General features: G+C 34.7%; 2 protein-coding genes and 1 long non-coding RNA gene across 7 annotated transcripts; all 3 read left to right on the forward strand.

The window, feature by feature from the left end:
• Positions 1 to 905: 905 nt before the first annotated feature.
• On the forward strand, positions 906 to 20,302 carry LOC144554752 (uncharacterized). 5 transcript variants are annotated; one of them, XM_078303078.1, is made up of 7 exons: positions 906 to 3,902; positions 4,020 to 4,331; positions 4,883 to 5,327; positions 5,991 to 6,194; positions 6,738 to 6,861; positions 6,954 to 7,056; positions 7,137 to 7,330. In XM_078303078.1, exons 1-2 carry the CDS (start codon positions 1,004 to 1,006, stop codon positions 4,298 to 4,300), a joined length of 3,180 nt encoding a protein of 1,059 aa, XP_078159204.1. In that variant the 5' UTR covers positions 906 to 1,003; the 3' UTR covers positions 4,301 to 4,331; positions 4,883 to 5,327; positions 5,991 to 6,194; positions 6,738 to 6,861; positions 6,954 to 7,056; positions 7,137 to 7,330. The 5 variants fall into 5 exon arrangements, 3 of the variants coding, with proteins under 3 accessions (XP_078159204.1, XP_078159201.1, XP_078159203.1); XM_078303075.1 differs by having other exon boundaries at positions 6,738 to 7,056; XM_078303077.1 differs by lacking the exons at positions 4,883 to 5,327; positions 5,991 to 6,194; positions 6,954 to 7,056; positions 7,137 to 7,330 and adding an exon at positions 19,735 to 20,281.
• On the forward strand, positions 12,358 to 15,660 carry LOC144554759 (uncharacterized). The gene is made up of 2 exons (XM_078303086.1): positions 12,358 to 15,097; positions 15,213 to 15,660. The coding sequence occupies exons 1-2, from the start codon at positions 12,415 to 12,417 to the stop codon at positions 15,497 to 15,499; spliced, it is 2,970 nt and encodes a 989-aa protein (XP_078159212.1). The 5' UTR covers positions 12,358 to 12,414; the 3' UTR covers positions 15,500 to 15,660.
• A 5,050-nt stretch (positions 20,303 to 25,352) lies between the features above and the next one.
• On the forward strand, positions 25,353 to 25,780 carry LOC144554760 (uncharacterized). The gene is made up of 2 exons (XR_013511728.1): positions 25,353 to 25,439; positions 25,543 to 25,780. It is a non-coding gene; the product is annotated as an uncharacterized LOC144554760 (long non-coding RNA).
• The last annotated feature ends 498 nt before the right edge of the window (positions 25,781 to 26,278 follow it).

Raw genomic sequence — 26,278 nt, forward strand, 5'->3', positions numbered from 1 at the left:
AAAGAAAATGCATATGAAGTAGGAAGCTAGTAATTGGAAATTTTTGTTTAATAACGATAAGGGGTCATCAAATCCAACTATTAATATCCATAAGGGATCACATCTGAGTTTAAAAATTGTTATTTTCTCCATGGAGAGCATTGTCTTGAACAACAAGATTAAAGGGTTGTCAGGTAGCTACCTCAGAGTATGAACAAGAGTTATTTGGTATGTATTATTTTTATGGTAATTAATACAAAAATCATAAAGATAATTATTAATCATCCATTTAACCATATATTATTTGTAGTGCGATTTTTCTAAAATTTTGTATAGTATTATTCAAATAAGTAATTGATATTTATTAAATAACAAGATCAACAACTGTATACATTTTTCTTTATATATATAATGGTAGTATGCATATGTTAAATTTTATCTTAGTATACTATTTATTGCTATTTTTCAGTATGTTAAATTTGAAAATTTATCCATTAGTTCCGAAAGAGTCATGGCACAATTCTGTATGAAACCCAAACATTTACTATACAAAACTTTGGATAGGAATAATAACATAATAATATTAATAATAATTATTGAATGTGTCAGACCCAACCCATTTTATAGTATATCAAGATATTCTTCTTTTCTGAGATGACCTGACAAGTCATAGGTCAACTTTAAACTCAGATGACACCTCCAAAAGTGTTGTTAATATTTTTATTGATATATATGTGGTCGTTAGTGACACCCCAAATGAAGTCTTCCATGAAATGTCGGCTTCTTATTTCCCTCCCAACCAAGCCTTATCCACAGACGACAGGTAGGTAACACAAGCCTATTCCTAAAATATGTTGCATTCAATTCTAACCAAGCTCAGTAAATTGGGTTTCTAACAGGTAGCCAAGCACGTCTAAATTGTGTTTCTAACAGGTAGCTCACAGAAGTCTCACCTGTGAGTTTATAAGAGGGCCAGCTCTAATGTATTTTAGCTAAAACTTGAGCTCTTAGCATTTCACCAGCAATGAGGGGCATTCTCTTGTTCCTTGCACTATTTCTACTCCCTGTGGTTCAATCTTCTCTCACATCTCAAGCACAAGCTCTTCTTCATTGGAAATCAACTCTCCAGACTCAACAGCCGCTTTCATCTTGGAATCTGAATGTCCACCCATGCAACTGGACCGGCATCACTTGCCGCGACACCAATAAAACCAGGCAAGTCATTACTAAAATCATTCTTTCGGAAAAGGGTCTAGTTGGGAAATTAGATGCTCTGAATTTTTCTGAACTTCCATCCATTAGGACTTTTAATCTCAGTGATAATAAACTCAGTGGGGTAATTCCTCCGTCAATATGTCTCTCCTCAAAACTCACCTATCTTGATCTATGTGATAATGTTCTCAGAGATTTGATCCCGTCTTGCATGGGAACCTTGACAAACATAAAAAATTTGTATCTTTGCGGTAATAAGCTCTCTGGATCGATACCTTCTGAAATTGGCAAACTTACACATTTGACAGATTTAGATCTATCAGCAAACTTTCTGAGTGGAGAAATTCCTATCTCTATAGGAAACCTAAGTAATATGACCACTCTTGATCTTTGGAATAATAATCTCTCTGGACCAATCCCTCATGAAATTGGCAGACTTACACAATTGAAGGAACTGGAATTGTCAACTAACTTTTTGAATGGAGAAATTCCTATCTCTATAGGAAACCTAAGTAATATGGCCACTCTTTATTTTGATGATAATAAACTCTCTGGACCAATCCCTCCTGAAATTGGTAGACCTACATATTTGACAGTTTTGGATCTGTCAACTAACTTTTTGAGTGGAGAAATTCCTACCTCTGTAGAAAATCTAAGTAATATGGCCATCTTTTGTCTTAATAATAACAAACTCTCCGGACCAATCCCTCCTGAAATTGGCAGACTTACACATTTGACAAATTTAGAACTATCAGAAAACTTTCTGCGTGGAGAAATTCCTAGCTCTATAGGGAACCTAAGTAATATCACGACTCTTTATCTTTGGAATAATACACTATCCAGACCAATCCCTCCTGAAATTGGCAGACTTACACATCTGACAGATTTGGAACTGTCAGAAAACTTTCTGAGTGGAGAAATTCCTACTACTTTTGGAAACTTAACCAATCTTGTTTATCTACGTCTTTTTGAAAATAAGCTCTCCGGATATATCCCTCCTGAAATTGGTAGATTTACACATTTGACACATCTAGAACTATCAAATAACTTTTTGAGTGGACTTGTACCTGCTGATTTGTGCAAAGGGCGAGTTCTTGAGGCACTTGTTTTGGGCGATAACAAATTCGAAGGATCAATTCCTAGTAGTTTGAAAAATTGCAGTAGTTTAAAAAGAGTTATTCTAAAAAAAAATCTCTTTCATGGAGACATATCTAAACAATTTGGGGTTTACGAGAATCTATATTACATGGATTTGAGCTCCAATCAACTTTCAGGAAATCTTTCATCCACGTGGGCCCAATGTCAGAACTTAACATATCTAGACATATCAGGAAATCAAATTGTTGGAGTCATACCACCCGAGATTGGTAGTTTACATGGGTTAGTACATCTTCATCTATCATCAAATTTCTTATCAGGGGTTATACCAGCAGAACTTGGTAAATTAAAAAGATTGCTTGAACTAAATTTAAGTCGCAATAATTTCATAGGAAATGTACCCAAAGAGTTGGGAATGTTATCAGCTTTAATAAAACTTGATATATCATCAAATAGTCTAACAAGTGTGCCAGAAGAACTAGGCAATTGTGTTGACCTTCAATTATTAAACCTGAGCAATAATAGGTTGACAGGAAAAATTTCATCCCATTTTGGAAACTTAGTACACTTATTGGACCTCCTAGATTTAAGCTCAAATTTTTTTACCGGAGAAATACCAATAACACTAGCGCCGTTAACCATGTTGCAGCAACTTAATCTCTCTCACAATAATCTAACCAGCCAAATTCCATCTTCATTGCGTAACATGTTAAGTTTGTCAACTTGTGATTTGTCATACAATCAATTGGAGGGTCTAGTGCCTGATATAAAGATTTTTCATAATGCCCCATTACAATGGTTTATACACAATAAAAATCTTTGTGGCACTATTCAAGGCTTGCCCTCGTGTGATGGATTTGTCAAAGATAAGAATGGCTCAACTAGACAACGAATGGTTAAGTTGATTGTGATTCTAATTTGTTGTGGTGCTTTGCTAACCTCTTTCCTGCTCTGGCTACTTTACCTACTTTACTCAAAAAAGAGAAAAGCAAAACCAGAACACATTGATATTCGAAGTAGAGGAGAAATTTTTTCAGTGTGGAATTTTGATGGAAGAGATGCATATGAGGAGATTATAAGGGCCACAGAGAATTTTGATGAGAAATACTGCATTGGAAGTGGAGGCCATTCAAAAGTTTACAAAGCAGTTTTAGCACCAGATAACTTCACAGTAGCTGTGAAGAAAATCCAATTAGCAGGTGGTGAATCCTCACTAGATGTTGAAGTATTCCAAAGAGAAATTGGCACCATAACCCAAATTCGACACAGGAACATTGCTAAATTATTTGGATATTGTTCCTCACTTCAAAATAAATTTCTTGTTTATAAGTATTATGAGAAGAGGGATTTACATAATATTCTCAATAGTGAGGAAGTAATAGAATTGGATTGGCCAAAAAGGAACACTATATTGAGAGATGTTGCATGTGCTCTCTCACATTTGCATCATGATTGCTATCCTCCAGTAGTACATCGGGATTTAACTAGTAGAAACATCTTGCTCGATTCTGAGTTTACAGCATGTATCTCGGATTTTGGCACGGCCAAATTTCTCAAGCCAGAGTCTTCCAATTGGAGCATGCTTGTTGGAACTTGTGGTTACATAGCACCAGGTTATGTATATTTCACCACCCTAGTATTGTTTTGTTTTTAAGTTTCCATCACCATACTTTTATCAAAAAAAGTGTAAATAATTGCAATCTAAAGAGTTTTCTTTTTTCTTCATGCAGAACTAGCCTATACCATGAGGATGACTGAGAAATGTGATATATATAGTTTTGGAGTAATAGTGTTGGAGTTGTTTATGGGAAAGCACCCAGGAGATATGATCAATACACCGTCTTTCAATGAAGAGGAAATCATACTCCAAGATATCCTTGACCAACGCATTGAACCACCAAAAGGGCAAGTTGTCAATGAAATTATCAAAATGATTCAGATTGGATTTCAATGCTTGAATAACAACCCATCACTCCGTCCAACAATGCAAGAGGTGGTGAATAGTATCTAGAAGTGAATAACAAACTGCTTCATGAATTCTGGTACGTAGTAGCTTTATGCTTGAAGATTAGTTTATGATGGCAGTTAGAATTTATACTTAGACCATGATGGTTTATTTTCATATTTTGTATTTGAATGGTTCTATGCTTTATTAGTATTCACTTATTCTATGCATACTTTATAGAATATTATCGCAATATGTTCTGTGAGATTACCGTTATTCTTCACATATATATCTCTTCTAAAAATATAACTTTTCTGGTAATATAGTTAGTGCCATGGATCTCCTTAATAAATGGTCACCATAAAAATTTGGCAAATGCCGCATCGCTTTTGTGTGCTAATAGTGATGCTGCATTGCTTCATGTATGTTCTGTAATAGTTTACTCGATGGTTACCAAGCACTATTTTTATTTCTAATGAAATTTGCAGATTTTCCCCAGTTATATTAACCACAAAAAAAAAATACTTCCAATTTACCTATAATTTATATAAAAAATATTATTTTAGATTTGTAATATATATTCTTGAGAATATTGAATTTTACTTGGAGTCATTAGTAGTATTAATTTTCTTTTTTTTACTTTGCTAGACCATAACATGTGTGCTGCTTTTCTTGTGCTCCAATACTATATCCTGATAGCTGTAACTGAAGTTCTTGCGCTTAACTCTGATATGGTCAATCCGGTGAAAATTTGCTGAGCAGCTCTGAGTACTACGGCAATTTTGGTAAGCAGTGACTAGTGCAGTCGCCAGTCACTGAAGGTCTTTTTGCCCAAAAAAATAAACCATGGGAAGTGAGGAGAACAATATTATTAGTGACCGGTTTAGCGAACGGCGACAACACCGGTCGCTAAAAATTTTGGTAAAAAAAATAAAACACAATTTCGTGCGCCAGAACCAAAACCCTCCCATGCCACCCCTCTCCTCCGCGACTAGTGATTTCTTACTCTCCTCTCTCTATACTCAATCTTGTACCATCTGCCGCAGTTGCTCTAAGCATTGAGCATCTCAAAACCTCAACATCCGAAGTCATGGCAAGTCTTATCCCTCCCTCCCTCTCTCTCTCTCTCTCTCTCTCTCTCTCTGATAGAACTAGTTGTAGATATTTTTTGCATTACAATCTCTGATTTGATGAAATTAGAGGGTTTAATATACAATATAGTTGTAGTCAAGTTTGTTCACTGGATTGTTTCTCAATCAGGTTTTCAATCCCTGATTATTACTTTATATTCTTGATTTCTTCTATCCAACAATCAGGTTTTCAAGCCCTCAAAAGGTTTTAATTCAGAAAATAGTTTTGCTTGTATAGTTAAATATATAAGTTGAACTTCCAAACTTATATTTCAATTTTTTTTTTAATAAATTCAAACCTAATTGTTGTAGAATTGACAATTATATATATTATATAGTTGCTATTTAAATTTTTATGGTCATTGTTCAAACCATCAACAAAAAAAATATTAAGGACTAGTGCATAATGCACACTTAATTATTATACAATGCATACTAGGTAATTACAATCATACTAATGAATTTATTATTTTTATAAATTCGGCAAATATTTAGAGAACATGACAACTTGTAAGATGAATAAAATATTGCTTGATGTCATTATTTTTAAAAGAGAATAAGTGTTCATCAAGCAAAACTTCTCCAATCATAAAAAAATGTTTAATATGGTCCATTATTTTTTTCAGATTGTCTAAATGATAACTGCAAAAAACAGAACTCAAAATGGCCCTCTGCTCAAGAGTATCCCGACTGTCCGATATGAAATGTACAGTCCAGATTGTCTTGTAACGATCCAGTAATATTCTATTGATGAGGATCCCAGTGTCATCGACAATTCCTCATCATTGGATTAAAGCTTTCCTGTCGGATGTTTCGTATATCCTAATCAGGTATGAATATTCTCATTACTTTTCTGCTTCGAAAAACTGATGAGCATCAGAAATAAATACAACGCACCTGTCTCCATCAGAAACGGATCTGACCGCTACTAATTGGAATTATTGTAAATATGCTGGATTACATTTTAGCTATATATGTTTGTGTTGTGTTGCTACTTGTGTGCTAGTCTAGTTTTTTGCTTGACAAGATTCCTTAAATCTCTTCATGCGTCATCAATTATGTATGATTTGAATGTCGTCTATCTAAATTGAATGAATGATTTTTGAAAGAAAAAGTTCCTTTATTGAAAGTAAAAGCTCTGTTTCTATGTTCCCACCTCCATATGCAAATAATTATCTTTTAAATTCATGTCACATGCCGTCAGAAATTTATAATTATAATAAAATTTGAGACATGCATTTATTTTCTATATTGGCATTTCTGTTGCAGAAATTAAACTTATGTTAATCTAAATCATACCATCTATTATATTGCATTTAGAATGCCTGTGATTAGCAATACATAATTACTGTAGCTTATCATGATTATTGCAGCTATGCCGAGCAGAAAGAGAAAGGAAAAAGAGGGATCTTCTAGTTCTGGAGTGCGCGGCAGGAACACATATATTCCGGTGCTGGATAAGGGTCAGAAACCAGTGGTTCATCGGATCGGACATCGGTAAGATTCATCTTTTCTGCTGGGGCTTGTGTATGGAGGATTATGGATTGTAGTGGTGGTAATTATTTGTGTTTGCAAATCTTTCGATGCAGGTGTAGGCAAGACCAGATTGTCCGTAACATGTATCCTGACGCATACAGGAAATATAGTGATTTCCCCAAAGAAACTCAGTTGCTCTGCAAGAATGAGTTTTTGGTGAGAAAAATCTTCTTTAAAAAATGTCTAATTAATTGTATCTTTTTCCAAGAAACTACGAATTTTTATGATGTTTGCAGAAGTACTACAAAGTTTCCTGAGGACAAAAATATTGATGAGCCTTGGAAGACATTTTCTAGGATAGCGAACAAAGGCTTACAGAAAAATTTGAACAAGTATAAGAAGGCGGCTAGAAAGTTGTATAGCAATACTATTCAAAAGAGGAAGCAGCACCAGTCGCCTTCCACATTTGATTGGATCAAGCCAAATGTCTGAGACATTTGTCAGGCGGTCAGCAAAAAACATAGCCGCATCTAGAGAAAGTGCATTCGCTTTGATTTGTAAGATGCATTTTATCAAAATTAATTAATTTCCATTTCAATTGACTCGAATTAACCTTGATAATCTTATTTTTATTGAAATTGCTTTTCAAATTCTTAATAGAAGCATATGCACAATCGCGAACCCAGATGGTCCGATGAGCTATTCAAGCCAACCCATACCAACAAGAAGACGAGGCAAAAAATGCTTCATTGGTCAAGGAATTAGGGTTGTTGGTTGAATTTAAGGTAATTAGAGTTTAATGTGCTTTAATGGTCAATGAAGTAGGATTTTGGGTTGAATTTAAGGGTATTTAGGGTTTAAAATATTTTGTTATCTCCTCACACGGAGGTTCGAACTTGCACCATCCGTTGATGTCTTATATCTAGGATGTTGTCGGGGATGCGGAGGAACATGATGTCGAGGATGAGGGGAGTATGTCGATGGTGATGATGATAGTGACAACTCAGATGATCAGATATAAGTTTATGTTTAAGTTTATATTTACGTTATTTGATATATTACAGTGACTATATTATTCGGTACTTGTATTATATTTGATGTATGTTTGATGTTTGGTACTTTCGTTTTGTTTTGTTTGATTTGTTTAAAAGATGTTTGATGTTATTTATGTTATTTGTCATGTTTGGTTTGATGTTTGCTATTTGATATAGGATGACACTTTTTATATATGTTATTTGATAAGATATCGATATTAAATTATTGTACTATATTTGATATTAGAATCAAATCGATCTATTATATATGTTTCATATTGAACAGTTTTGAGAAAAGTAAATGACAAAAGTAATAAAAAAAAATAATGCAGATAGAAGCATGAGCATCCCATTTTGACCATCAGCGATCAATAGTTAGATGCTGAAAACTGTCACGCTGATGTCATCATAACGAGTTTCAGGGACCACATGATTTATTATTCTAAAGAAGTAGGTATTTGAGTGCTTAGCATGGAGATCTGTTGAAAAATCAAAACAGAGTGCGGAAATATTTCCTCAAAATATTGAAACAATGTGCACATATCTTAAAGATGATCGGACGGCAGCAAAGCTCATCTGATTCAAAAGTGAGTCTGATATACCTATCAGACGCACTCTTTTACCGAGGCCCACAGGGCAGGTACCACTTAAATCAACAAACAATGTGATCTCGACATTTTAACAAACAATTCAACTGTAGTTATTACTGCACGCGTCATTGAAAATGGTTTTCTGTGGCCTACTTGACAAGCTGATTTGTGTGCTGACGGATTGAAACAAGACAACAAAACTTGTTAGGTTAAAAAATTATGTTTCACCTTAGTACGTATATGTATTATTTTATTAACAAATTTAACTATCTCATGATCATGAATCAACTATAGTAACATATTATTATGACCATAATCATATGTAATTACAGGAAGATTTATAATTTTTGCCTATAATTGAGTGAAACATTCCTAATATATAGCACTTGATTTATGTTGCTTTTTTCATATGTATTTTTACGTGTAGAAGTCTAAATTTATTTAGATGTGTACTCGCCACACATACTTAATACATGTAAATTGCATTATCTTTCTGATTGGTCCTAATTACTATTTATTTTTAAATGTCATTTAAGAAAATTTTGAATTGATTGATAATTGATTGGTTATATCTTTAATTTTTTTTATCATTTAAGGAATGTTATTTGTCATTTAATATTTTCATTTTGTGTGACATTTTTTTTATTTTCTCTTATAATATGTCCACATCACAACGAACGAGCACTATACTAGTAATTAAATTTTAATTTAATATGTGGCTGGGATAATTAATGTGGAAGTTCAAAACAATATTATGAATTGCATTATTAAAAATTGTGGATTCTAGAATAGCATATTTGCATTTTCAGCGACTATGTATATATGTGTTTTAAGATATTCAAAAACTGAGTATAAAAATTATAAGACAAGATATTGACAACTTTCAAAACTAATTTTGACTTAGTCAATATGGGCGACACTTATCAACAGTTTTATTTAAATTAAAATAGACAAGTGCACGTTATATATAATGATCAATTACACTGTATAAAATAAACCAATATGTATTAAAAATAGTTTAGTATATCCATGCATTACTAAAATGTGTGAAAATTTCATGCAAGGTGTTTAGAAAATGATATTTGAATATAGTTATGCTGATCATAATCAGAATGAGTCTGGATAGAAAATGTCAATTTTCCATCTCAATAGTCAACAAATTGAAAAGAAAAATGTAGAATTAGTATCAATCTGTCTACTTTTTTAAACATATATTTTAAAGAAAAAAAATCAACATATATAAAAGAAAGTTCAAGATCTAACGGAGCATCCAAGACAATTAGTTGTCCGATGTTGAAGGGGGGCTATATATACCCACACTAGAATACTAGATTACAAAATTGCATGTACATTTTCAATATTAACAGAATGCTACGAAGAGCCACTATCAGAGTTTCAAAAAAAAAAAAAAAAAAAAGAATACCATCAAATAAAGTAATAATCAAATATTTTACCGAAAACAACAACTGAGGGGAAGTTTGCTTTTTATTATATCAACAATTTTTCTTTGCTATTTTTGTTACCTATTTTAACTTGTACTTTTTTTTGTTTTATTGTGTTATTGCAATTATCGGTTATTGAATTCATGGTGTGATAAACCTGTTAAAGTTTGTGAAACTATTTTTTTTTTTTTGACAACTAACTAGATGAATCTTGAGTGTGGTAACTCCATGATTTTTGTTTCATTTTATTTATTATTTTAAAACGGATCTAGAATATATATATTTTTTGGTTAGTTGAACTCTGCTTCCAAAGAAATTATACTTGTTTCTAAAGAACTCTGCTTTGAATACTGGGGATCGGGCTGCTAGTATTCATCTGAGGCACAAAACAGAAAAGATTTTAAAAATAAGCTTACATGAGAAAATTTTATTTCTTTTTCAATTGTGCACACCATAAATTATTAAACTTACCTAAATTAATTTCATAATTCAAAATATAGCAACAGTATTAACTTACTGACATATAGACAAAAAATTCAATAGTATAAGTCTCCTTTATATAAAATCAATCCGAGAGGTGCAAAAAACATACTGAAGAATTTTCTTTATTAATTCATATTTGGAATTTGTATTTATATATGACATGTATACCGATCTATACGTGGTAAATTGTTTCCCTATAATACCTCACTACTATTAAAATGGGATCTTCTACCACCCATTTTAAATTTGAACATAATTAAAGTGCCATAGCTTTTATTTTCTTTAATATTATGCTTATATGTAAAGGAAGTGTTGCTACTCCGAGGAAAACACCATACGGTAAAATTAAAATATCAAAATACAGCTAATCGATTCATCAGCTATTTACTCCATTAAAACAAAAGCATCCCGTTGTCCTAAAAAAAAGACATTAATTAGTTCCATTTCAGCCACATATAAGCAAAGGATTTAATTAGTGCAATTATATTTGAAATAAAAGTGGGCATGGACTTGAAACTTTCCTGTAGGATACGAATAAACATCTTTCTAACGGTATGGGGTCACCCAATCCAACTATGAAAGCCATGCATATAAAGTAGGAAGCTAGTTATTGGAATTTTTTTTATAACGGTATGGGGTCACCCAATCCAACTATTAATATCTATAAGGGATAACATCTGAGTTTAAAAACTGTTATTTTCTCCATGGAAAGCATTGTCTTTAACAACAAGATTAAAGGGTTCTCAGGTACCTACCTCAAGAGTATGCAGAAGAGTTATTCGGTATGTATTATTTTTTAGGGCAATTTATACAAAAATCGAATCATCTATTTAACCATATATTATTTGTAATGGGATTTTTCTAACATTTTGTATAGTAGTATTATTTAAATAAGTAATTGATATTTATTAAATAACAAGATCAACAACTGTATATATTTTTCTTTATATAGTCGTAATATGCATATGTTAAATTTTATCTTAGTCTATTATTGGAGCAAAATTAGGGTGTGATGTGCTCACCAAGAGAGATTGGTGAGTACAACTCCAAATGACTATCGGATTGATTCCAAACTACAAATCTAAACCGTTGAAATCTAAGTACTTCGTCAGTGATGTATGTACATAAAATATTTTAAAGTTTCGAATTCATCAAGTACATGGTCAAGCGGTCAAAATAATGATGAAACATTAATACATAAAACATTTTAAAAAATAATTTATAACATGTTCATTGTTTTGACCGCTTGACCATGTGCTAAATGAATTCGAAACTTTAAAATTTTTGCATGTACATGCATCACTCACGAAATACTTGGATTTCAACGGTTTAGATTCGTAGTTCGGAGTCAATCTGATAGTCATTTGGAGGTGTGCTCACCAAGCCCTCTTGGTGAGCACATCACACCCTAGTTTTGCTCATATTATTGATTGCTATTTTTCAATATGTTGAATTTGATAATTTATCCATTAGTTCCGAAATAGTCATGGCACGATTCTGTATGAAACCCAAACATTTACTATACAAAACTTTGGATAAGATTAATAATATAATAATATGATAATAATTATTGAATGTGTCAGAGACCCAACCCATTTTATAGTATGTCAAGATATTTTTTTTATCTGAGCTGACCTGACGGGTCATAGGGCAACTTAATCCTACTTGTTTAATATAAATTTTTATTAATATATATGTGGTCGTTAATATTTGATAACAAAATATCTTATGGACAGCTCAAAACGTGTTGCTCTCTACGGTCAATGACACCCCAAATTAATGAAGTCTTCCATGAAATGTATTCAATTCTCTTGTTCCTTGCACTGTTTCCAACCAAGACTATTCATAAAAAACGTGCGTTACAGTTTCCACAGACGACAGGTAAAAGTCTAACCAAGTTCAGAAATCGGGTTCTAACTGTGGACTATTATCCACAGACCAGATAAAAGTCTCACCAGTGAGTTATAAGAGGGCCAGCTCTCAGGTATTTTAGCAATAACTTGAGCTCTTAGTATTTCACCAGCAATGAGGGGCATTCTCTTGTTCCTTATACTATTTCTACTCCCTGTGGTTCAATCTTCTCTCACATCTCAAGCACAAGCTCTTCTTCAATGGAAATCAACTCTCCAGACTCAACAACCGCTTTCATCTTGGAATGTGCATGTCCACCCATGCAACTGGACCGGAATCACTTGCCACGACACTAATAAAAGAAGGCAAGTCATTACTAAAATCATTCTTTCCAAAAAGGGTCTAGTTGGGAAATTAGATGATCTGAATTTCTCTGGTCTTCCATCCATTAGAACTTTTGATCTCAGTGATAATAAACTCAGTGGGGTAATTCCTCCATCAATATGTCACTTCTCAAAACTCACCACTCTTGATCTATGTGATAATGCTCTCAGAGATTTGATCCCGTCTTGCATGGGAACCTTGACAAACATAAAAAAATTGTATCTTTGCAATAATAAGCTATTTGGATCGATCCCTCTTGAAATTGGCAGACTTACACATTTGATAGATTTGGATCTATCAAAAAACTTTCTAAATGGAGAAATTCCTACCTCTATAGGAAACCTAAGTAATATGGCCACTCTTTATTTTTGGAATAATACACTGACCGGATCAATCCCTCATGAAATTGGCAGACTTACACATTTGACAGAATGTGAACTGGAATATAACTTTTTGAGTGGAGAAATTCCTATCTCTATAGGAAACCTAAGTAATATGACCACTCTTTTTCTTTGGAATAATAAACTCTCGGGACGAATCCCTTCTGAAATTGGCAGACTTACACATTTGACAGATTTGGATCTATCAACTAACTTTTTGAGTGGAGAAATTCCTATCTCACTAGGAAACCTAAGTAATATGACCAATCTTTATCTATCACAAAACTTTCTGAATGGAGAAATTCGTACTACTTTAGGAAACTTAACCAATCTTGTTAATCTATTTCTTTTTGAAAATAAGCTCTCCGGTTCTATCCCTTCTGAAATTGGCAGATTTAGACATTTGCTACGTCTGGGACTATCTAATAACCTTTTGAGTGGACTTGTACCTGCCGATTTGTGCGAAGGGCGAGTTCTCGAGCACATTTCTTTGTTTAATAACAAATTTGAAGGCCCAATTCCTAGTAGTATGAAAAATTGTAGAAGTTTAAAAAGAGTTACTCTGCAAAGTAATCTATTTCATGGAGACATATCTAAACAATTTGGGGTTTACGAGAATCTATATTACATTGATTTGAGCTCCAATCAACTTTCAGGAAGTCTTTCATCCACGTGGGCCCAATGTCAGAACTTAACATTTCTAGACATATCAGGAAATAAAATTGGTGGTGTCATACCACCCGAGATTGGTAGCTTACATGGGTTAGTACATCTTCATCTATCATCAAATTCCCTATCAGGGGTTATACCGGCAGAATTTGGTAGTTTGAAAAGATTGATTGAACTAAATTTAAGTCGCAACAATTTCCTAGGAAATGTACCAAAAGAGTTGGGAATGTTATCAACTTTAACAAAACTTGATATATCATCAAATAGTCTGACAAGTGTGCCAGAGGAACTAGGCAATTGTATTAACCTTCAATTATTAAATCTTAGCAATAATAGATTGACAGGAAAAATTTCATCTCAATTTGGAAACTTAGTACACTTATTGTACCTCCTAGATTTAAGCTCAAATTTTTTTACTGGCGAAATACCAATAATGCTAGCTCACCTAACCATGTTGCAGGAACTTAATCTCTCTCACAATAATCTAATTGGTCAGATTCCATCTTCATTGAGCAACTTGTTAAGTTTGTCAACTTTGGATTTGTCATACAATCAATTGGAGGGTCCAGTGCCTGATATAAGGATTTTTCATAAAGCCCCAGAACAATGGTTCATAGACAATAAAAATCTTTGTGGCACTATTCAAGGTTTTCCCTCGTGTGATGGATTTGTTAAAGATAAGAATGGCTCAACCAGACAACAAATGGTTAAGTTGATTACAACTCTAACTTGTTGTGCTGCTTTACTAATCGCATTTTTACTCTGGCTACTTTACCTACTTTACTCAAAAAAGAGAAAAGCAAAACCAGAGCACATTGGCAACCGAGGTATAGGAGAAATTTTTTCCGTGTGGAATTTTGATGGAAGAGATGCATATGATGCGATTATAAGGGCCACAGAGAATTTTGATGAGAAATATTGTATTGGAAGCGGAGGCCATGCGAGAGTTTACAAAGCGATTTTGGCACCAGATAACTTCACAGTAGCAGTAAAGAAAATCCAGTTAGCAAGTGGTGAATCCTCACTAGATGTTGAAGTATTCCAAAGAGAAATTTCCTCCATAACCGAAATTCGACACCGCGACATTGCTAAATTATTTGGTTATTGTTCCTCACCTCAAAATAAATTTCTTGTTTATAAGTATTATGAGAAGAGGGATTTACATAATATTCTCAATAGTGAGGCAGTAATAGAATTGGATTGGTCAAAAAGGAATGCTATATTGAGAGATGTAGCATGTGCTCTCTCACATTTGCATCATGATTGCTATCCTCCAATAGTACATCGAGATTTAACTAGTAGAAACATCTTGCTCGATTCTGAATTTACAGCATGTATCTCGGATTTTGCCACTGCCAAATTCCTCAAACCAGAGTCTTCCAATTGGAGCATGCTTGTTGGAACCCGTGGTTACATAGCACCAGGTTATGTATATTTGAGCACCCTATTATTGTTTTTTTTTGTTAGTTTCCATCACCATACTTGTACCGTAAAAAATGTAAATAATTGCAATCTCACTTTTCTTTTTTCTTTATGCAGAACTAGCATATACCATGAGGATGACTGAGAAATGTGATGTTTTTAGCTTTGGAGTAATCGTTTTGGAGTTGTTTATGGGAGAGCACCCCGGAGATATGATCAATACACCTGCTTTTGACGAAGAGGAAATCATACTCCAAGATATCCTTGACCAACGCATTGAACTACCAAAAGGACAAGTTATTAATGAAATTATGAAAATGATTCAGATTGGATTTCTATGCTTGAATAACAACCCATCACTCCGCCCAACAATGCAAGAGGTGGTGAATAGTATGCAGAAGTAATAACGAACAGCTTCATGAATTCTGGCACGTAATAGCTTTATGCTTGAAGATTAGTTTATGCTGGCTGTTAGAATTTAGACTTAGAGCATGATGCTTTATTTTCATATTTTGTATTTGAATTGTTATATTATATGCTTTATTTGTATTCACTTATTCTATGCACGTCTGGTGATAAATATTCAGCGTGCATATATTATTATTGCAATATAATTCTATATATATTGTTATATATATGCTTTATTTAGTGCCATGGATATCCTTAATAAATGGTTACCTTACAAATTGGGCAAATGCTGCATCGCTTGTGTGTGTGCGCGCTAATAGTGAAGCCGCATTGCTTCATCTATGTTCTGTAATAGTGTACCAGATGGCTCACAATCGCTATTTTGAGTTGTAATTAAATCATCAGATTTTCCCCAGTTATATTAACCACAATACAAGAAGGAAGCGACTAATTAATTGTACACAATGAGAGTTGTATATCGTTTTTATACAAAAAAACTGTCATTTGACTTGCACGAATTATGTAAAATTCCATATTCAATATTGTAAACTTATGTAACAAATCATATAGAAAACGTAATTAAAAGTTCCAAACACCGAAAGACTGTTGCAAGTGGTCCCAATTTTGTTGCTAATCATTTGCAACTTGCACAACTTGACCAATTTACTGTACTTCATACGGAACCACTTGGTAAACTAACTATACTTTTCTTACTTACGGTTAATGAGAGTTATTTGCGGTTAATGATAGTTTTAAAAAAATTCTCGAACATTTCAAAACCGGACTTCTAAAACTTGTATTATTTTTTCAAAACAAACTTGAAAATTATGCAAAATTAATTTTTTTTAATTTGTTTTTTTTTTAAATTCATAAGTTTTTTCTTCAATTCTTAATATTTACATATGCACTACAAATTTTGATACGTCATGCCTTTCATATGTCCTCATGCCTCATATATAATATCTTTATTTTTAAAGTCTAAACTGTCAATCTAAACCACTCAACATGATATCTATACTATAATGTGCTTGGAAATGAAATTTTATGATTTTCATAAATTTTTATTATTTTTTAAGATAGAAACAAAATTATAGTTTTTGGACCATTCAAAAACAATGATTTTGTACCTATTTAGAAAGATAGTAAAAAATTCCAAAAACTATAAAATTTAGTCACTAAGTGTCAAGTCTCCTATTCAATGATTAATTTTGACACATGTAATTAATTGGACTGCGCTGTTGTTTGATGGATGAAGCGAAACAAATAATGAGGATACTACTTTTTTTCAATTATTTTATCCGAAGTAATTGAGGCCATTATTACTTATTTATTTCCTATTATTTTATCCGAAGTAAGAATATAAATAAATTCTTCTTTTTTTTAAATTGTTAGATCTACAAGATGTAAAATGTACTGATTCGCTTCCCTATAATCTCATTTGTTGTTTTCTTATTACTTTGATTTCTCGGTTGCTTCGTTTGTTTGCTGGGTTGAAATTGTGCAATTTGGGTTGGGTTTGACAGCGTTACCCTTTCAATTAAAATGTATATTAATATGCAACCAATTTGGATATATATGAGATATCTTGCTTATTTAATTTATCGGATTTATGGTATCGGATTTATGGTATCCTATTTTACTTCACGTCTTTTGTTAATTGTTGCACTAGTTTATAAATAATAATGCAACAAAATAATTTAATAATAGTACTCTTGTACGTTGGTGAAAGGGTATGATAATACCTTTGTATGAATTGCTTGGAAGCGCTCTAATCTTTATTAGGGATTTATAAATATGATGATGATACATGTTTGACAAAAATATGAAAAATATTATATATTTATGACTAAAAAAATAATACAGGTTATCACAAACTTACGATTGATTTTCAATAAAATTGTTCATGTAGCTTACGGGGAAAAAAGGTATGTGCTCTAATCTTGAGTGTAAAATCATCTCGGTATGTGCTCGGTTTTACGGGGAAAAAAGGTCTTCTAAATCATCAATTTATAAATGTCAAGAGAGAAATTAAAGAATAAATGAGAATAGTTGTTTTCTTATATTCATATATTATTCTTAAATATTATGTTTGACAATAAGATAAAATGATGACGACAACTTAACGATAAAATTCTTCTCTGTGAAAGGCGGGGGTAAATTTGAGATGAAATACAATTTTAAAGAATATTTTTTAATTGAGAAAAGTTAGGTAATATAAAATCAGATTTTCATAAAAACTAATTAAATCATTAGATGTGATTAAATTATACATATAGAAGTTGGCTACTCTACTTACATAAGCATATGAAGATATATGTTTATATGAGAGTAGTGACCAGTGTAGTCACCGGTCACTGTAAGGTCTTTTTCACCCAAAAAAATAAACCATGGAAGTCAAGAAAACAATATTATTAGCGAACGGTGACAACACCGGTCGCTAAAATTTTGGTATAAAAAATAAAGCCCAATTTCCCACTCCAGACCCAAAACCCTCCCATGCCACCCCTCTCCTCCGCAACTGGTGATTTCTTACTCTCCTCTCTCACTACTCAATCAATCTGGTACCATCTGCCGCTGTCGCTCTAAGCGTTGAGCGTCTCAAAACCTCAACATCCCAAGTCAAGGCAACTCTCCTCTCTCTCTCTCTCTCTCTCTCTCTCTCTGATAGAAGTAGTTGTAGATATATTTTTTGCATTACAATCTCTGATTTGATGAAATTAGAGGGCTTAATATACAATTTAGTTGTAGTCAAGTTTTTTCACTGGATTGTTTCTCAATCAGGTTTTCAATCCCTTATTATTACTTTATATTCTTGATATCTTCTATCCAACAATCAGGTTTTCAATCCCTGAAAGGTTTTAATTCAGAAAATAATTTTGCTTGTATAGTTAAATAAGTTGAACTTCCAAACTTATATTTCAATTTTTTTTAATAAATTCAAACCTAATTGTTGTAGAATTGACAATTATATATATTACATATATAGTTGCTATTTAAAATTTTATGGTCATTGTTCAAACCATCAATAAAAAATATTAAGGACTAGTGCAAAACTAGGTAATTACAATCATATTAATGAATTTATTATTTTTATAAATTCGGCAAATATTTAGAGAACATGACAACTTGTAAGATGAATAAAATATTGCTTGATGTCATTATTTTTAAAAAGAATAAGTGTTCATCAAGTAAAACTTTTCCTAGATTGTTCTATATGTCATGAAGCAAAACTTCTCCAATCATAAAAAATTGTTCATATGGTCCATTATTTTTTTCAGATTGTTTCTAAGTGATAACTGCATAAAACAGAACTCAAAATGGCCATCTGGTCAAGAGTATCCTGGATCTCCGATATGAAATGTACAGTCCAGATTGCCTTGTGGCGATCCAGTAATCTTCAATTGATGAGGATCCCAGTGTCATCGACAATTCCTCATCATTGGATTAAAGTTTTCGTGTCGGATGTTTCGTATATCCTAATCAGGTATGAATATTCTTATTACTTTTGTGCTTCGAAAAACTGAACCTCATGTGTCCAGATCCAAAATAAATACAACGCATCTGTCTCCATCAGAAACGGATCTGACCGCTACTAATTGGCATTATTGTAAATATGCTGGATTACATATTAGCTATATATATATATGTTTGTGTTGTGTTGCTACTTGTGTGCTAGTCTAGTTTTTGCTTGACAAGATTCTTTAAAAATCTCTTCATGCGTCAGTTGTATGATTTGAATGTCGTCTATCTAAATTGAATGAATTATTCCTTAAAAATCAACGATTTTTGCAAGACAAAGTTCCTTTATTGAAAGAAAAAGTTCTGTTTCAATGTTCCCACGTCCATATGCAAATAATTATCTTCTAAATTCATCTCACATGCCGTCAGTAATTTATAATTGTAATAAAATTTGAGACATGCATTTGTTTTCTAAATCATACCATCTATTATATTGCATTTATAATGCCTATGATTAGCAATACACAATTACTGTAGCTTATCATGATTATTGCAGCTATGTCGACCAGAAAGAGAAGGGAAAAGGAGGGATCTTCTAATTCTGGAGTGCACGGCAGGAACACATATATTCCGGTGCTGGATGAGGGTCAGAAACCAGTGGTTCGTCCAATCGGACATCGGTATGATTCATCTTTTCTACAGGGGCTTGTGTATGGAGGATTATGGATTGTAGTGGTGGTAATTATTTGTGTTTGCAAATCTTTCGATGCAGGTGTAGGCAAGACCGAGAAGGTCACTAAAATCATTTCACAGATTGTCCGTAACATGTATCCTGATGCGCCCCGAAGAAACTCAGTTGCTCTGCAAGAATGAGTTTTTGGTGAGAAAAATCTTCTTTAAAAAACGTCTAATTACTTGTATTTTTTTTCAAGCTACTATGACTTTTTTATGATGCATTGTAGAAGTACTACAACTTTCCTGAGGACAAAATTATTGATGAGGTTTGGAAGACATTTTCTAGAATAAGGAAGAAAGGCATACAGAAAATTTTGAACAAGTGTAAGAAGGCGGCCAGGAAGTTGTATGGCCATACTATTCAGGAGTGGAAGCAGCACCAGGCGCTATTCCACATTTGATTGGATCAAGCCACATTTGTTAGGCAGTCTGCAAAAAATGCGGAAAATAGGGCCGCATCCAGAGAAAGTGCATTTGCTATGATTCGTAAGATGCATTTCATCAAAATTAATTAAATTTTCATTTCAATTGACTTGAACTAACCTTGATAATCTGATTTTTATTGAAATTGTCTTTCAAATTCTTAATAGGAGTATATGCACAATCGAGAAGAGATGGTCCGATGAGCTTTTTGACGCAAAGCGGTCCCGATACGATTTTGCCCGTTAAGCTCACGTACCGGTTTAGTAGTAAAAGAGAGAAGATTAAAGAAAAATGAGACACAAATAGAACAAACCAAATAAACTTTCTATTTCAAATTCGCTGCCATTTATTTCTTAGAAGACCGCCACATAACTCTTAGTTATCTTGCATCATATTAAAGTCGTTTAATTGTTTTAGAAGACCGTTCCATGCATCATTTATCTGGTTCAGATTTCAAGTTGCACATACAACTCTTTGATCGGTATGGATCTATTGTGGCCATCGTTTACATCCGAATCTGAATCAGATATGTCTTCAACACGCACCGCGTCAGGCTCCCCGGGTTGGTTGAAGCTTGACCTCAAGCTTGCATCTTCTTCATAGTACTTGTGGAGATGACTAACATTGAACGTGTTGGAGATATGCAAATCATCAGGTAATTTCACGCGGTAAGCATTTGCTCCAAATTTCTCCAGAATCTCACATGGCCCAACCTTTCTTTTTTTAAGTTTGTGATATTCACCACGAGGAAACCGTTCCTTTGGCAAATAGACCCACACCAATTCTCCCACTTCAAATTGTACGTCACGGCGCTTTTCGTCTGCTTTAGCCTTGTATTTAGAGTAAGATTGCTCTAATTTTTCATGCACCATTTTATGTAATTCCCTCAAATCTTCCAGCCTTTCTTCCACCTTTTTAACTTTAGACTTTGGCCCTTCAATAGAAAGAGTATCAAGAGGGCCTCGGGGAATATACCCGTACACGATTTTGAAAGGCGCAAAACCCGTAGAGCGGTTTACCAAACAATTGTATTCAAACTCAATTTTCGGTAGCAAAGTATCCCACATGCCGAATGTTGTAACTTGTGCGCGTAGCATGTTTCCAAGGCTTCTGTTTATGGCTTCGGTTTGACCATCTGTTTGAGGATGGAAAGTGGAGCTAAACTTCAAGTCAGTCTTTAACTTTTTCCAAAGTTCCATCCAAAATTTGCTCAGAAATTTTGTGTCACGGTCAGAAACAATGGTACTTGGCAAGCCATGATGCCGAACAACTTCATTGAAATAAAATTCAGCTACCTTTGGTGCATCCACAGTGGTTTTGCACGCAATGAAGATCGCCATTTTGCTAAAACGGTCAACAACCACCATAATGCTATCATTCTTTCTTCTTGTTTGTGGTAATCCTGTAACGAAGTCCATTGAAATGTCGCGCCAAATTTCAAATGGAATAGGCAACGGATTGTAGAGGCCTTGATTGGTGTTAGTGCCTTTTGATGTTTGACACACATGGCAAGCTCGAACAAAATGTTTAACATCCCGCCACATACTTGGCCAAAAGAATCTCTCCCGCACAAGATGTAAAGTCTTTTCTAGTCCGAAATGACCTTGGTTATGCATTTCCTTGATGATGAGATAGCGCAAAGATGTTGCTGGAATGCAAAGTGCAAGACCTCGAAACAAGTACCCGTTATGTAACGAGTAATCATTCCGTAAATTTTTCTTCACATCTTCCAAAATTTGTCCAAAATCTGGATCCTCTTTAAGAATTTCTGGCACGTGTTCAAACCCAAGAGTGTAGGTTGACATGGCTGAAAGTAACCCATGGCGGCGGCTCAAAGCGTCAGCGACTTTGTTGCTTGTTCCCGCCTTATGCACAATGGAGAAAGAGTACTCTTGGAGCGAAGTGACCCACTTGGCATGTCGGGAGCTTAATTTGTTTTGATCTTGCACAAATTTCAGCGCTTGGTGGTCTGTGTATAGCACAAATTCATGAGACAAAAGGTAATGCCGCCAATGTTGCAAAGCTTTTACTATGGCGTATAACTCAAGGTCATATACTAGATAATTGGTTTTAGCTCCGCCAAGTTTCTCGCTAAAATATGCCACAGGTTTCTTCTCTTGAGAAAGTACGGCACCAATACCCACCTTTGAAGCATCGCATTCCACCTCAAAATTTTTATCAAAATCCGGCAAAGCTAACACGGGTGCGTGTGTTAAACAATGCTTGAGCTTCTCGAAAGCTTGTTGTGCATTTTCACTCCATTCGAAATTCTTTAGCTTTAGTAGCTCAGTGATAGGCGCAGAGATACTGCTGAAACCTTTGATGAAACGCCGGTAAAACCCCGCTAACCCAAGAAATGATCGAACCTCAGTGAAAGAAGAGGGTTTTGGCCATTCTTGGATTGCTTGAATTTTGTCTTCTTCGGGTAGGATACCACTAGCAGAAATTTTAAACCCCAAAAATACTAGTGTTGGAGTCATCCAGACGCACTTCTTCGGGTTTGCAAAAAGGCTATTGTTGTGGAGCGCTTCAAGAGTTTCTCGCAAGTGTTGCATGTGCTCTTCTTGGTTTCGGCTATATATAAGAATGTCGTCAAAATAGACAACAATAAACTTGTTAAGGAAAGGTCGCAAAACTTGGTTCATCACACGCATGAAAGTGCTAGGAGCATTAGAGAGGCCGAAAGGCATGACAACCCACTCGAAAAGGCCTTCTTTTGTTTTGAAAGCTGTTTTCCATTCATCTCCCGGCTTGATACGAATTTGGTGATATCCACTTTTAAGATCAATTTTAGAGAAAACCTGGGCGCCACTTAGTTGATCAAGCATGTCTTCAAGTCGTGGAATTGGAAACCGGTACCTTACAGTGATGCGATTGATTGCACGGCTATCCACACACATGCGAAAACTTCCGTCCTTCTTCGGCACCAAAAGAGCTGGCACGGCACAAGGACTTATGCTTTCTCGCACAAATCCTTTGTCAAGTAGCTCTTGTACCTGACGCTTCAATTCCTCATGCTGTTGCGGGGTCATGCGGTAATGAGCCTTGTTGGGAAGACTAGCCCCTGGTACCAAGTCGATTTGGTGTTGAATGTCGCGAAGTGGGGGCAGCCCATCAGGAAGTTCGTCAGGAAGCACATGCATGAATTCAGCCAATAAGGGTTACACCTTTTCAGGTATATTTTGCTCAGTTTCTGTTTTGCTGAAGTCGCATGAGGTAAGTGCGAAACAAATTTCAGCACCTTCCAATTCCTTCTCAAATTCTTCTCGTGGTATGCAAAACACCATATTGGGTTCTTTTATTTCTTCTTGAACTGGGTTTATGCGTACCTTTTTCGCACCAACTTGAATGGTATATGTGTGCTTTCTTCCATCATAGACGGCTTGATTGTCGTATTGCCATGGTCGACCGAGAATCAAATGTGAGGCATCCATTGGAACCACATCGGCATAAATAGTGGCAGTGTAATGCGGCCCGAGTGTGAGTTGAAAGTGACACCTTTTGTTGACATGAATTACAGCCCCTTTGTTCACCCACCCTAGTTTGTATGGATTTGTATGGTTGGTGGTGTTAAGCTGGAGTTTTCGAACCGCCTCTTCCGAAATCACATTCTCCCAACTTCCGGAATCGATTATTACTATACACTTCTTATTCTCAATAATGCACATAGTTTTGAAAATGGCATGCCGCTTCCAATCTTCCGTTGTTTTCGGTCCTAAGCAAAGTCTCCTCATGACTAAGCTTTCTGCCTCAAGGTCCTCGGGATTCACTTCATGTATTTCTTCATCTCCTTCAACATTTTCATACCACCCTTCCTCTTCTTCAGCACCGTCGTTAGCATATAAATGAGGTCGAGGCTTTGGGCATTCTCTTGCATAATGGCCCATTTCACGGCAATTGTGACAACGAATGTTAGCCTTGGAGCTTCCTGGGGTATTTTGGTTCAGTTTAGGAGGAGGAGGGAGTTGTTGGTTTCGGTTGGAATTTGTAGAGTTATTTGGAGTGGGGCGAAAATGAGAAGAGTTAGAGTTGATAGAAGAAGAATTACCACGGTTGAGGTTGCGGTTTCTTGCAAGCTGCTTTTCTACAGCTTTTGCTTTGGCTTGAGCTTCAGCCACATTGTTGAAAGTGTGCGCCACAAGCATATCTTGAATAGCCATCCGAAGGCCGTGCAAATATCGCGCGACCCTTAAATCTTCTGTCTCATTGAGTTGGTTTCGAGCCTCAAGTTTGTAGAACTCAAGAGTATATTCCTCCACACTTTTCGCACCTTGTGAGAGAGATTGAAGCTGTTGGAAAAGTGTTTGTCGATAGTTAAGAGGAAGAAACTCACGGTTCATTTCACGCTTCAAATCGAGCCAGCTGTCAAGAGGGGGAAGGCCATCGAGGTAGCGACGATACTTGTATGACTGCCACCATGCTGCTGCCCTGTCTCGTAGCCGTATTGTCACCAATGGCACTTGTTTGTCGGGAGGGATTTCCTTGAGCTCGAAAACTTCTTCAACTTTATTTGTCCAGTCAAGATATTCTTCAGGATCTAAGCTTCCCGAATAATCTGGAATTTCGACTCGTAGGCCGCCATCCCACTTTGGTTCTCGATTTTGTGGACGTTCATAGCGAGGCGGTCCATCATCATTATTTTGTGGATTTTGGTGATTATTTTGATGGTTGGTGGGAGCAAGGCGTTCAATTAGAGTAGTGATGAGTTGCATGGTTTCGGTATGGTTTTGTTGCATACGGTCAAGAACAGCGAGTAGGTTGGGATCGGCCATGAGGATGGTGATGTTTTTAGTAGGTAGAAAGAGCAGGGGCTGTGGATGATGAGTCTGTTGATGGAGATTGCGCAAGCGAGAAGTCGTGATGTCGAACCTGGCTCTGATACCACTTGACGCAAAGCGGTCCCAATACGATTTTGCCCGTTAAGCTCACGTACCGGTTTAGTAGTAAAAGGGAGAAGATTAAAGAAAAATGAGACACAAATAGAACAAACCAAATAAACTTTCTATTTCAAATTCGCTGCCATTTATTTCTTAGAAGACCGCCACATAACTCTTAGTTATCTTCCATCATATTAAAGTCGTTTAATTGTTTTAGAAGACCGTTCCATGCATCATTTATCTGGTTCAGATTTCAAGTTGCACATACAACTCTTTGATCGGTATGGATCTATTGTGGCCATCGTTTACATCCGAATCTGAATCGGATATGTCTTCAACACGCACCGCGTCACTTTTCAAGCCAACCCATGCATACCAACAAGAAGATGGGGCAAACAATGCTTAAATTGTCAAGGAATTAGGGGTGTGGGTTGAATTTAAGGTATTTAGAGTTTAAAGTGCTTTAATGATCAATATATAAAGTAGGGTTTTCGGGTGAATTTACGGGTTTTTAGAGTTTAAAATATTTTTTTATCTCCTCACAGAAAGGTTCGAATTCACACCATGCATCAATGCCTGATATTAAGGATGATGCTGTGGATTAGGGGCCGGGAAGATGACATCAGGGATGAGGGGGTGTATGACGATAGCAACGACTCGGATGATCAGATATAGGTTTATGCTTAAGTTTATATTTATGTTATTTGGTACAATACAGTGACTATATTTGGTACTTGTATTACATTTGATGTATGTTTGATGTTTGTTATTTATCTTTTTGTTTTGTTTGGTTTGTTCAAAAGATGTTTTATGTTATATATGTTATTTGTCATGTTTGGTTTGATGTTTGATATTATAGGATGACACTTTTTATTTATGTTATTTGATATTTTTATGTATGTCGATATTGAATTATTGTACGATGTTTGGTATTTGCTTATCCCTTGTAAGTTTTAACCGAGCACGGTCTTTGAACGGCACTTTGGTTGGATATACAAATGTACAAATTTTAATTTTTTTAATATAAAACAATGGGATGAAAATTAAAAGTGATAAATATGGATTTGTCGAAGCATTAGTATATATAAAATTCAATCACATCTAGTACTTTTAGTTTTTATGAAAATCTGATTTTATATTACCTAACTTTTCTTAATTGAAAAATATTCTTTAAAATTGTATTTGGCGTTGAAGGATAATTTATAGAAAAATTACCCATACCTTTCACAGAGAATAATTGTATCTCTAAGTTGTCCTCATCATTTTATCTTATTGTCAAAC

This window comes from Carex rostrata, chromosome 5, assembly GCF_964058835.1.
Source record: "Carex rostrata chromosome 5, lpCarRost1.2, whole genome shotgun sequence".
NCBI lineage: Eukaryota > Viridiplantae > Streptophyta > Magnoliopsida > Poales > Cyperaceae > Carex > Carex rostrata.